Genomic DNA, 13,300 nt, shown 5'->3' on the forward strand with positions numbered 1-13,300 from the left:
TGGATATATCTTTTCAGTATTATGTAGTGGCCTTCTTTGTCTCCAGTTATGGCCTTCATTTTGAAATCTACTTTGTCAGATATGAGTTTTGCTACCCCAGCTTCTTTTTCCTTTTAATTTGCTTGAATGATTTTTTCCCATCTTTTTACTTTTAACCTATGTGAGTGTTTTGTTGTGAAGTGGGTTTCTTGTAAACAACATATATGTGTCATGTTTTCTTATCCAGTCAGTTACCCTGTGTTTTAATCAGAGCATTCAAACTATTTAAATTTAAGGTGATAATTGATATGTATTTATTTATTGACATTTTTGTTTAGTGTGGTTTTATTTTTCTTGCTATTTCTTCTACTAATTACAGCAGTCATTTTAGCATTACTTGCAGTGCTGGTTTGGTGTTAATATATTCCCTGAGCCTTTTTTTTTTTTTGTCTGGAAAGCTTTTTATTTGACCTTCTATTTTGAATGATAGCCTTCCTGGATAGAGTAGTCTTGGATTCAGATCCATGTTTTTCACGACCTTGATTACTTTAAGCCATTCCCTTCTGGCCTGTAGTGTTTTCATTGAGAAGTCATCTGAGAGCCTTATGGAGTTGCTTTGTAGGTATCCTGATACTTATCTCTTGCTGTTGTTAGGATTCTCTTTTTGTCCTTAATATTTGGCATTTTAATTACTATGTGTCTTGGTGTGGGCCTGTTTAAGTTCTTCTTACTTGAGTCTCTCTATGCTTTTGGAACTTGAATGCCTTGTTCCTTCACCAAGTAAGAAAGTGTTCTGTCACTATTTCTTCAAATATATTCTCTAACCCTTGCCCTTTTTCTTCCTCTTCAGTTACTGCAATGATGCGAATGTTATTACATTTCTAGTGGTCTTACAGTTCTCTTAAGTTGTTTTCCTGTTTTTTTTTTTTATTGTGTTTTCTGATTGGTTGATTTTTCAACCCTGTCTTCTAATTCACTGATCAGGTCCTCTACTCTGCTGTTTAGTCCTTCTAATGTGTTCTTAATTTCTACTATGTCATTCTTCATTTCCACTTGGTTGGTTTTCAATGTTTCTATATCTTTAGTCATGGTGCTGATGTTCTTATTCATGCTGTTGAGCTTCCTCAAGATTATGAGTCTGAACTCTACCTCTGATAATTTGCTTAGCTGTATTTCATTGATCTCATCTTCGGTAGAGTTCTCTTGTTCTTTCATTTGGGATTTGTTTCTTTGTTTCACCATTTTGGCTTTCTCAGTGGGTTTTGGCACCTGCCAAATTTTCCCTTTGGGTGTTGGTGTCCTGCTGTTTGTGGCTCCCTCTACTGGGTTTGGATGAGCCTGGGTAGTTTTACAAGCCAGGAAAGGTTGATTTATCCTGTAGCTTTTTCCTGGTGGCTAGTAGTCTCAGTTACTCAGTGCCTTGGAATGTAGCCCTGGTGTTCTGCATAAGAGGTTTTACAGAGGGTGGGATAGATGCTGGTTGTTAATAAGCCTCAATTTGCATTTCTTTGCCTCACCTGGGAAAGGCTGAATATCTGAGATGGGGGGCTGCTGCATTTCCCCACAGCTCAGGGAAGGAGCACACTGGGTACAGTCCTTTGTGGCTGCAAATCAGCAAAAACTCTCTGTGCCCTCCAAATCCTGGGTGTCCCCACAGAGTTCCAGCCCAGTCTGCCTTCCCTCTGCCGTAGCCCCCAGGTGAGTGGCTGTGGCTATTTTAATGCTCTGTCATGGCTCTCTGTGCTGTGGAGGGGGCTTGTTCTTTATTCCCCAAGGGCACTACTGAAAGCTAAGACTGCTGCTCTCCATGGGCTCCCAGCCCTCCACCCTCTCGCACCTCCATAGATCCTACCAGTGTCCCTGGTTTATATGGTCTTGTCCTGATGCTTTTCTGTTGCTTTTTTCTGAGGATTTGTCTTCATTTTAGTTGTAATATCCATTTTGTCCTAGGAGATCGTCTGCTTATCTTCTATTCACTCTGCCTCCATTTTCACATCCTCTATGCCTATCTTGTGCACAGCTGGGTTGTGCAGGCCTTTCTGGTGCCCCCGCACCCTGAGAGTCCCATGGGTAAGTGGATAGCACAGTCCCTTTGGGCACCAGGCTCTATGCCTATGTTGTGGGCTGCTGGATAGCACAGGCCTCTCTGGTGCTTCAGCACCCCACAGGTCCAGTGGGTAAGTGGATGGCATAGTCCCTGCTGGGTCTGTGTAGCATAGTCCTCTCTAGTGCTTCAGCACCCCAGAGGCCCCGTGGGTAACTAGATTGCACAGTCCCTGCTGGGTCGCACAGTCCTCTCTGTTGCTTCAGCACCCCGCAGGTCCCTGGGGTAACTAGATCGCATAGTTTCTGCTGGTTTGCACATGTCTCTCTGGTGTTTCCGCACCCCACAGATTCATGGGTAACTGGATGGCACAGTCCCTGCTGGGTTGCACAGGACTCTCTGGTGCCCCCACACCCTGCAGGTCCTGTGGGGCAGGCAGCTGGGATACACCAGTCTCTCTTGGGCTCAGGCTTCCCACTGCACTTGTGAACCTCTGGACAGCACAGGCCTCTGTGGAGCCCCAGGTCCCACTGCTGGCGGCTGGGGAATGCTGCTGCCCAGTGGGGCTCAACTCTGCTCAGCTTTTGGTGTAGTTTTTGGGGATGGGTCTCAGCTGCTGGTCTGTGCTTCTGTTGCCTGGGGATGGATGTCTGCTCCCCAACCTCTATTGCTGGGGTTATATCTGGACTCTGATAGGGCTGTTACTATGGTCGATGGTGCTGGGCTCTGGGCTGTCTGCAGCTTCTGTGACCAGAACCTTGGGAGTTCCACTACTTGTGCACCGGTCTATGTTGACACAGCGTGTCCATTGGTTTAATGGTGCCAGGTGGCTGGGCCCCAGCTGCTCCCACTGCCTCCTCCCAGGGAAGACTCGGGATCTTCCAAAATTGTGGGTCCTCTCCACGGAGCAGGGAGAAGTGCCCCCAAAGGGCAGCTTACCGCGGTAGCTGGCTGCTTCTGTCTACAGCACAGGAACCTTCTGTTTAAAGGCTCTGAACTGCTCGTGTTTGGTCATCCACCTTCACATCCACCCACACTCTCTCACACACTTGCTCACTCTCTCAGACACTTACCCTCCCTCCGGTCCTGCCTGCTGCCATCTTCTCAAGCTAAAGCAAAATTTCTTTATTCAAGTGTGTGAACACTTTTAAAACTCTTGGCATTTAATTGACAAATTTTTCTCCTGAAGATTACAGCAATTTTTACTCCTACCAGTGAAAAACCTTTTAAAAACAGAAAAAAATCCACAAGATTTGCTAATTTTATAAATAAAATTGCATTTTATCTTCATGTAAATTTCTTTGATTATTACTGATATTGAATATTACCCATGTTATATTAATCAAATGCTCAAAATAATATTTAAAGGATATTTTTATCTTCACTTTAAAAATGTATAAACAAAGCCCTGAGACTTTAAAAATCTTCAATATCACACAACTTGCAAGTATTTAAAAACATACATGAATATTGATATTACTTTGTCAAAAATTAATTTAAAAATGTGACTGACATATTTGCTTATTTTTGTTTGATGAAAGATCAGATTATTTATTCTTTCTAGGCCTTAGATGTATATAATTTTATCAAATATTCTCTACTCTATAAAACACATATATTTTAGGTCTTTTATTACCTTTGTGCAGAGCTTAGACTAAGAGTGATATCCCTAATACACTGGGTTATTGTACAAATTAGCAAGAAGGAGAGCTTATGAGAGTTTGTCTTTCTATGGGATCTGGACATTACTTTATTTGCTTCATTGAATATATATGTGTCTTTATCTAAGTAAGTGTAAAAATTTACCAAATAATATCAACCTAACAACCTAAATTATTTAAGATATTTTTATGCATAGGGTTAAATACCTTTACTAGTAAACTGGTCACATAGTCTTCCGTGTAATCTGGAAGCTACCAGAAAATAATGGGGTATAGTAGGAATGACAGAAGTTGAACTTCCCTTTAGTAGGCTGGATCTAAAGAGTTTCCTCAATACCATTATTGCATGGAGGTTAAAAGTCCAGGTTCTCAGTACTGATATGCTCTAGTGTGGATAAATATCTAAAATATTATACTGAGTGAAAGAAGGCAGATATAAAAGGTCACCTACTATATAATTACATTTATATGAAATATCCATAATAGATAAATCCATAGAGACAAAAAGTAGGTTAGTAGTTGCAAGGGGTTGTAGGGAGTGGGAATTGAGAGAAACTGTCTAGTGGGTAGAGGGTTTTACTTTGGAGTGATGGAAATATTTTGAAACTAGATAGAAGTGGTTGTTGCACAGCATTGTGAATGTACTAAATGCCACTAAATTGTTCACTTTAAAATGGTTAATTTCATGTTTTGTGAATTTCACCTCATGAAATTATATTTTTAAAGTCCAATTTCATGTACCCAATAGCCCTCAACTTGAAAATGGACTCTGCCCCTTCCTAGCTGTGTGACATTGGGCAAGTTACTTTAATTTCTCAACTTAATCCTAACTCTCTTTTACCTAAAATCCCCATCAATGCTCATAAAACATTGTTGTAAAGATTATATGAGATAATGTACATACTGCCACTGGCACAGTGGCTGACACATCATAGGTTCTTAGGAAATGGTAGCTATTGCTGCTTACCTCTATTGTCAGCAGCAACAGTAACAATAGTAGTTGTGTTTCAACCCAGATTCTTGATATAACCAAGTGATTTTACAGTTAGAAATCTCACTTCAGGTAATTCATTTAAGTAAAAGTCACATCACATTGACTTCAGACATGTATTACCTCAATGGAGTTCTTCTTTTGAGAAGCAAGTTTAAGATTAAAACTGTTGTACATTAATGTCAAAATAGAACCAAGTCTTAGAGAGCAATGAATAAGTATTGTATCCCTAAAATATCAGATTATCAGCTTTCTCAGGAGAGAAGCACACTGTGCCTTCCAATGTATGCTCCTTTACTGAAAAGGGACCAGCCCATGAAAAACAGTCATGCCCTGGGGCATTTAACAGAAAATGTGAGAAGGAAAAATGTATTTCATTGAGCTTCAGAGAAGGAAAACCTTAAATATAAGTTAAAAATTTCCATTTATCTGTAGTGGATGTTATGTGTTACAAAGAGGTGTGGCTTAATGGAGGTCTTTTTTATTAATGGAATTCTCCAAAGAGCTCCAAGCACATTTGCTGCTTTCCTGACTGACATTCTTTTATGCACACATGCTTTAGTTTAACTTTATTTTTTATTTTTTTATTTTGTTATGGGCTTCCCAAATCAAGAACAGGCTGGAAAAAATGTTTATTAGATAAAAATGTACTGTTTTGTAGTGTTCTTTGAGTATCTAATTTGTTTCCCTGAAGGCTATTCAAATGAGATATAAAGGACAGCCAAAATCAATACCACTTCGCTTATTGAATGAGGCAGCAAAGGGAAAGTCTGTTCCTCCATGTCAGTCATCTTTCCCGTGGAAGGGTAGGGAGTAAAAAAAGACTGCAAAGGCTATGTAAAATGCATAATCTTTAATGGGAGACAATTCAAATGCACATTGATTTGTGTACTGGAGCTATTAATAATTATTAGCCACGTGACCTTAAGTAAAATCTTAACTTTGGGGGCTTTAGTAGTCTTATGTGAAGAATGGAATAATCTATTTCCAACAATTATTGAAAGTATTGCTTGAGTTACTCGGCTTAGTTTTCAACATACTGGCAATATGTAGTTTCCTCTTGTTCTGCAAGCTTCAAGATTGATGCTGTGGCAGCTTTTGCCATCAGAGTAGCCAGTGGGTTTTGTGAATTATTGTGGGCTAGGAAATGTTTGCTTAGTGCTTTCTGTCCATTATCTCATTTAAATTATTACATCAAGTTTATGTGGTAAACATCATACCCATTTTACAGCTGTGGAACATTAAGCTCAGAGAAGTTAAGTAATCTATTCAAGATGGCTCTGCTAGAAATTATAAGAGATAACATTCAAACTCAAGCCTCCCTGTCAATGGAGCTTGCATATATAACTTATACAATTAAAAATCTTCAACCAGGATCCAGTGGCTGTTTAGTTGATCTGCTGTTTGTTGCTCTGTCTTAGAATTATACAGTAGACTGTGAATCATAAAATATTCAGTTATCTTCACCTAGAATCAGATTTTCAGCTTCAGAAAGACATTATGTGTCTTTGTCATTGTTCTCTTGGACCCAGAGAGTCCACAGAGTTGAGTGCCCTACCCCTGAGACTTCCTGTGACAGCACGGACACCTTCTGAACAAGCTTAGCACATACCAGGCATGTATATGCAGCACCCTACATAGTGGTAGGCATGTTAGATGACCACTGTGCAGTTGGATGAAATGGAGTCAAGAAAAGCCACATGTGAAAATACATTTCTTTCCAAAATGATGGTGCATCTGCAAGGGTATGACTAGCAGTGATATTCTTGACATTCACTGGAAACACCCCAGGTTTCTTGGGTAATTCATTTTCTAGGGTTAGTCATTAACATGCTTCCTGCTTTCCACCTCTTTTGACAGGCCCAGCTGTGAGATACAGTAAGTTCAAGATGTCAGAGGCAAGGCCACCCCCCTTGCTTGGGCAGCACACAACGCACATCCTGAAGGAGGCCCTCAGATATGATGACAGGACCATTGATGAGCTGCTCAGGACTGGAGTAGTGCACCAACATGAAGCCAAGTGACAAAGGAAAAATGCTCTTTCTTAAAACCACAATTGGAATACACTTTTCCAGCAAAGACACTGTTCTTTCTGAACCCTTGTTCCCAATTCTGGTGCTTGGTACTAAAAAGAGGAATAAATTCCAGATTTCCTGCCTAGCATTTTGTTCCTGTATTAATGAATCTAGTGCTTTCTATATGTACCTTACCTTTCATTCCTTACCATTTTTCTCTCCAGATAACAGAGTCACTGTGGATTTGTAAGATTTTTTGGTAAAGATTTTTTTTTCTGGAAAAATACATTACTCAGTCTAATTAGATTAATAACCTAAACATTTTGACTCTGCAGCCCATGTAGGTATGAAAAAGAGCAGATCTCTTAACATTCTCTACTTGTACATAAAGTTTTCATTTAAACATTTGTTAGGAAGTCAAAGCAACAAGTGGAATGACAGTCTCAGTGATTGATTTTAAACAGAATAATTTAATTTTGAGCTCATGAGCCCTTTGTTAATCTATAATTTAAACCATGGACTTTGCTGGTGGCCATTATAAAATTAAACTCCATTCTTCATCATGGGAATAATTATTTGCTTTGTGCTATATTTTTTGGATTATTTAATGATACTAGCAAAAAATCTATTTCCATCAATGCATTTTGTGGTGTAGGTATCTACCTGTATTAGGGACTGGAGAGTGGTTCTTTAACTGATACTGTACTTTGAGACAAATGTAAATGTAACATGTTTTTAAATGAATATCAGATGACTAGGTATGAAATAATGTATAAATAATGACAAATAGGAAAATAAAATGAAACCATTTCATGGTAATCTGAGTATCCACTGTAGAAGAGTATATCCTGCCTTGATATTAAATATTTGTATTTAAGTATTTGTCAATGAATTCAAAGTAGAGAAAATCTCTTCTGTCTAGAAGGTAGTAACTGAACTATATACATGTTCCAGATTAAACTATCATTCAGACTACCAGTCACCCACACCCTGGTATAGACCAAGAATCAGATGAGTCCCATGATCAGTATAGTGGAATAATCTCAATTCCTGGTTGTTAGGCACACATATTTGAAAGTCATGTCATTACATACCAAGTGGCAATGGAAAGTTAAATTACAGATGTTCATCCTTCAAACTGTGATTTAGAGCTAGTTCTCTTTTTACGTTTTTTTAATTTTTTTTATTGGAATCATTTGAGCCATTTACCCATGCTGTAAACCTAATATGTGTCTGGAATTAAGGTTCTGAATAAAAAAAGAAATGTCTCCTCACAAGTCCTTATGTGACTTTTTTGAAGAATGCCTACTAATTCTTGAAACAGTTATTGTCCTCCTTGATTTTGTTCTCTGTGCACATCTTATTCTGAAGAACTCCTGCTCTTATCCTCTAGTTAGAATTTCATTATACATGGGTAATTAATGCCTTCTGTAGTACTTTTTCTCCAATGCCTAATTTATAGATATATATCTGAAGACTTTCACTTAAGGCCAGATGTCTAAATGAAATTCCCCCCATGAATACACAATTAGCAATGAAAATGGTAAAAAGCTGGTGAGATACAGTAAGTTCAAGATGTTCAAGATACAGTAAGTTCAAGAAAATTGGCAAAACCACATATCTTAAAAGACAAATCCACCATTTCTTCTGATTCAAGTAGATATTTTGAGATGCAAATTATTTGGTTACTGAGCAATGACCCTATACATCTGGGTAGCCATATGTAGGAGGATATTGATCATTCAGAAAGGGTTACAAAATGCCTCTAAAACCTTGAAATCAGTCAAAACTGCAATGTTTATGCACAACAGAGTCACCATTGGAGTTTGTCTTCAGTGTAATTATGTATGTAGTAGCTAACCAGATTTCCATCTTCACAACTCAAAATGATCAAGGAGAACTTTGACATATTCATCATCCAAGAGAAAACATTTACTTTACCTATTTAGTGAGATAAATAATTTAGAATATGTTTTGAATTTAGATAGATAATTTTCCCTGAAAGAAACGTGGTTGCTAAAATTTTTAGCAATATGCCCCAGATCATGTCATGTGTATAGACAAATGTCATGTTTTAATTATCAGAGCCTATTATCTTACACATTCCCTAAGCTGAACACACTACTAGCATATGCTGAAGTTCAATTTGTGTCAAGGCCTGCCTTCTGGTAGGTTTGTGTCTGAGACTTGCCTAGAAAATTCTTTGAAACTTAGTGAGTTAATCAACATGGTAGTGAGGGTGTGTCCACAAGCAACTAGGCTTCCTTTACTTGATTAATTTCTGAAACATTTTGCTGCTATAATTTTCTGGTTAATTAAGCATGATATTTTCCAACATGCAGTCTGACATGCTGAATGTTTTCTTAGAAGGAGAGAAATAAATAACCAACTTTGTGTGATTACCCCAGTTAGCTGGTGTCCTTTGTCTTTGATTTAATTACCAAGACTTAAAAGCAAAATCATGATTTTAAGAAACAAAGGAGATCTCATATAGGCTGTTTCATATGAGGCCATTTAACTACTGAACTTAGATAACCCCACAATAGGGACTTTTACATGAAGATGTTATGAGCCCTGCTTTCATCCTTCAGGAATATTCATTCACACTCACTTCTATCTCACCTGAATTTGAAATTTCACCACTGACTATTTTGTCCCATGACATGGGCATGTTGTCCACTTTAAAAGCTTTATAAATGTGAGTCTTGTCACTTTCGCACATGGCTCAACGCTGCCTTCATGCATAGGACTCATTCTCCAGACAATGGACCTACAGCTACTGAGAAAGAATGCCAGCTCAGGGCTGAACAGACTATCCAGATCGTCTGCCTCTCCTCTGGCTACTCATCATTGACTCTCAATTTGCAAAGGAGACAAGTGGAAAAAGGTACATTCCTCACTTTTCAAACCCTGAACGTGGTTTATTTGTTTTCAAACTCATTTTCCAAAATGATGTTCTTTTTGCATTTGCTACTATTCATAGGAAACGATCTGCTATAGTGAACCTTTATAATTGATGAGATTCCTGAGACACAATGGGCCTGAAAAAATAGTTGTTAACCTTGATTATATTATCAATGATTCTTAGGAAGCCAGAATATCAAGCCCTCTAGATTTGGGGGTACTAGTAATGGTACAGTAGTTTGAAAAAGAGGTTAAAAAGATACAGATAGAAGTTTGTATTCCCATCCCAAACAGCAATTGGGAAAATAAAAACCACATCACAGTCTCTTATCATCATCCATTTTCAGGTGTAGAAAGACATCAGGATAACGTACCTTTTATAGCAATACCAGGGTTAAATGTTTTATAAATTACTACTCTCATAAAATGTTCAAATAGTTTCTTAATGTAGATATATCAAGCTATCTTCTGAATCCAAATGGTCCTGAACTTTTAAACCAGCCTGGCTGTATGCAGGATAGGTTTATGTGGTATGATTAGTAGGTATAAGCAACTCCAATAGATATCTTTTCTCACCACCATTCAAAAACATGTCTTCTGTCACTCCATGAGAGTGACAAATGAGCGCAAATTCTTTGCATTCATACATTTAATTCCATACAAAATATAAGAGTTAAAGTAGGTAAATTTGATTATCAGGAAAGGAAAAGAGATAGTATGCCAAGATCAGGCAGACACACTCAGGAGCCTCTGGTGAGCCCATAGCTGTATGAGCCCAGCCTGATGTGTAGATGCTAAAAAAGGAAGGCAGACACTGGAAGCAGCTCTAACATTATCTAGGGAACAGATTTAATCCACCTCAAATTTTTTCCTGAGAAATAGCCCTTTTTTTCATTTCTTAAGACTTTAGAATGAAAAGCGCTGCCCCAAATCCTGCCCTTTTGTAACACTGTTAATAACAGGCTGTGGTTGACAGAGTCATGGCCCACCAAAGATGCCTACACCTTAATTTCCAGAACCTGTGAATATGTTGCCTTGCATGGCAAGAGGGAATTAAGGTTGCTAATTAGGTGACCTTAAAATAGGTTTTTCTGGATTATGCGGGTGGGCCCAATATAAACTCGGGGTATTTATATTAAACGCAGGGCCCAATATAAACTTAGATATAGAAGAGTAAATGTCAGTTATGTGGTATGAGAAAGATTTTACTAACCAGAGATAGATTACTGGCTTTGAAAATGAAAGTGATCCAAGAAATATAGGCATCTAGATGATGGAAGACAAGAAAAATGAACTCTCTCACAGAGCCTCCAGAAGGAAAACAGCCCTTCTTGATTTTAGGCTGGTAAAACTTATTTTGGACTCATTTTTATCCTCTGATCTCCAGAAGTTTAAGATACTAAGCTACCATTCTTTGAAGTTATTAAATTTGTAATAATTTGTTACAACACTAATAGGAAACTAATATAGAGTCTGCTCTGCCTTTGCAAGTCTAAAGTGACAGGAAAATCACTACTTTGCAAAGTGACCAGATGAGGCTTTGTTTCTTTTTGTTCTTTCTCTGTTTTTTTTTTTCTACCTACTTATTTCCCTAACTTTCATTTTGCCCATTTTTGTAACTCCTTCAATAATCTTTTTTCTCCTATTTTGTTTATTTACTTCCCCCTCTTTTTCCTTTTATACCTACCTCATCTTTCTCTCCCTTTCTCTACATAGATGCACACAAAGTTGTATGTGGTTACACAAGCATGGATTCCCAAACCTATGACTGACTTTCAGAAAAATAGGGTTTGCTCAGTAATTTGAAAGATAACTAATGGTCGCTCTGGCCATGACTTCACCTCCACAAGCAATCTTGAATTAATCTCTGGGGTGATTTTCAAATAACTGGCTGTCTCTTCTTCTCCCATGAAACTCAGGGGGAAGCATGGAGTGCTCCAAATGCCAATGTGGGCTGAGGCAGAACCCTCAGGCTCTCTACCTCTCTGTCAGATGCCTTGATCCTAAGAAAAAAATTAAAATAAATAACATATAATACAGAAAAGAATCTAGACTCTGTGACATCCAAGGCCTCGCTGCTGTGGTATTGGGCTTTCACCTGAGAAAGGGGTTGGGGGTAGAAGTGGTGAAGAGGCATGATGGTTGATGGTTCTGCTCCAGCACTAGGCCTTGGTCTCTATTTCTGATTCTTTTTTAGAGAAGACAGGCTTACTTGGCCTCCTGATGGTGATAACTAGTTTGTCCCTAGCCATTTTACCCAAATGGCCTCCAGAAGAAAAGTGATTTCTCTCCATTGGTTTTGTCATCTGTTAAAACAGTAACTAGATCCTCATAGCTGTCTGTGATTTCTTCTTTCAATAGAATAAACCACACTTTATCTCATCTCTGCTCCCCTTTTAATTTTCTTGCAAATTAACCACATGACTGTCTGTCCAATTCAACTTAGTTTCTTTGGTTCCTGACCACATAGATTGGAAGAAAAATGCTTTCTTGCTTCTCCTCCTGTCACCTGCACCCTTGCCTCTTGGCCAGAACTTTTGCACAAGTGCTCACCATGAAACAAGACAGCTTCAGGACACAACTGAGATGAAAATTAATGTAAAACTGCCACTGGAAAATATCTTTCTTCCCATCCCTTTACCTATTTGTGAACCCCCCAAAAAATTTCAGACTTCCATAGCATCTCTTGGTTTGAGAAGTGGCAACATGTGTAACACACATTTGCCTTGACAGTCTTGAATTTATGGTTTTAGATTTTACAGAGAACTTTCTAGCTGTTCTTGACAGAAGCTTTGAAATGTACTACTAATAGATATAATTGTGTTCATTTTTTTGAAGAGGGTCAAGAAAATTGTAGTGTCTATGCAGGAGGGGGGGATTTAAAAAAAAATCACCAGAGATAGATAAATATACTATATTTCCCTGTCTAGGATTATCCTTACATAAATTTAAACATGCTTACAATGGCATTGACACAGATGAGAGGTAAAGACAGAAATGAGATGAACCACAGGTCACTTCTGAAAATGATACCTAGTGACCTAGGACCCTGAGCATCTTTTCAGCCTAATTTGCTGAAAAGTACAATAGTAACTATCTGAGGCAATAGCTAACTAAATTTTACCTTTTTAAAAAAACACAAGAAAGCTAGAAATAAACAATCACTAGGGCTTCTACCTCTACGTCCATGTTTTCTATCTTGTGAATTCCAAACATTTCATTTGGTTCTCCACCTTTACTTTCTAGGAAAAATTAAGTCAAAGATGTGAACTCAGTATTCAGACAGGTGCTCAGTACTTGCTAAGTGAATTAGTGAGCTGAACTCACAGACAAAACCTTGGAAGGGTGACAGTGATCAAATCCCAAAGTTTAATTTTTTAAATTCATTTATTTCTTTATTACTTACTTATTTTTGTTATAGATTGTTCCCCTTTTTCCCCCATTGACACCCTCCTCCTGATCCTCCCCCCAACCCTAGTATAATTATCTAGGTCCATTGGTTACTAATACATGCAATATCAGTTCTGTGATCTATCTTTTTCCTCCCCACAAACCCCTCTTCTGAGGTTTGTCAGCCTGTACCCCACATCCATGCCTCCGCATCCATTCTGTTCATCAGTTTGTTTGGTTCATTATATTCCACAAATAAGTGAGATCATGTGATATTTATCTTTCTCTGATTGGCTTATATCACTTAGCATAATAC

At 38.2% G+C, this 13,300-nt stretch overlaps 1 protein-coding gene across 1 annotated transcript in view; it reads left to right on the forward strand.

The window, feature by feature from the left end:
- The window catches only part of SUGCT (succinyl-CoA:glutarate-CoA transferase), a 1,135,530-nt gene extending 1,128,556 nt beyond the window's left edge, over positions 1–6,974 (forward strand). Inside the window, exon 14 of the mRNA XM_036246586.1 lies at positions 6,536–6,974. Coding sequence (XP_036102479.1) covers positions 6,536–6,699 — 164 coding nt within the window. The 3' untranslated portion in view covers positions 6,700–6,974. The remainder of the gene's footprint in view (positions 1–6,535) is intronic.
- The last annotated feature ends 6,326 nt before the right edge of the window (positions 6,975–13,300 follow it).

The sequence above is a fragment of the Molossus molossus genome, unplaced genomic scaffold, assembly GCF_014108415.1.
Source record: "Molossus molossus isolate mMolMol1 unplaced genomic scaffold, mMolMol1.p scaffold_m16_p_7, whole genome shotgun sequence".
In the NCBI taxonomy this organism is placed as follows: domain Eukaryota; kingdom Metazoa; phylum Chordata; class Mammalia; order Chiroptera; family Molossidae; genus Molossus; species Molossus molossus.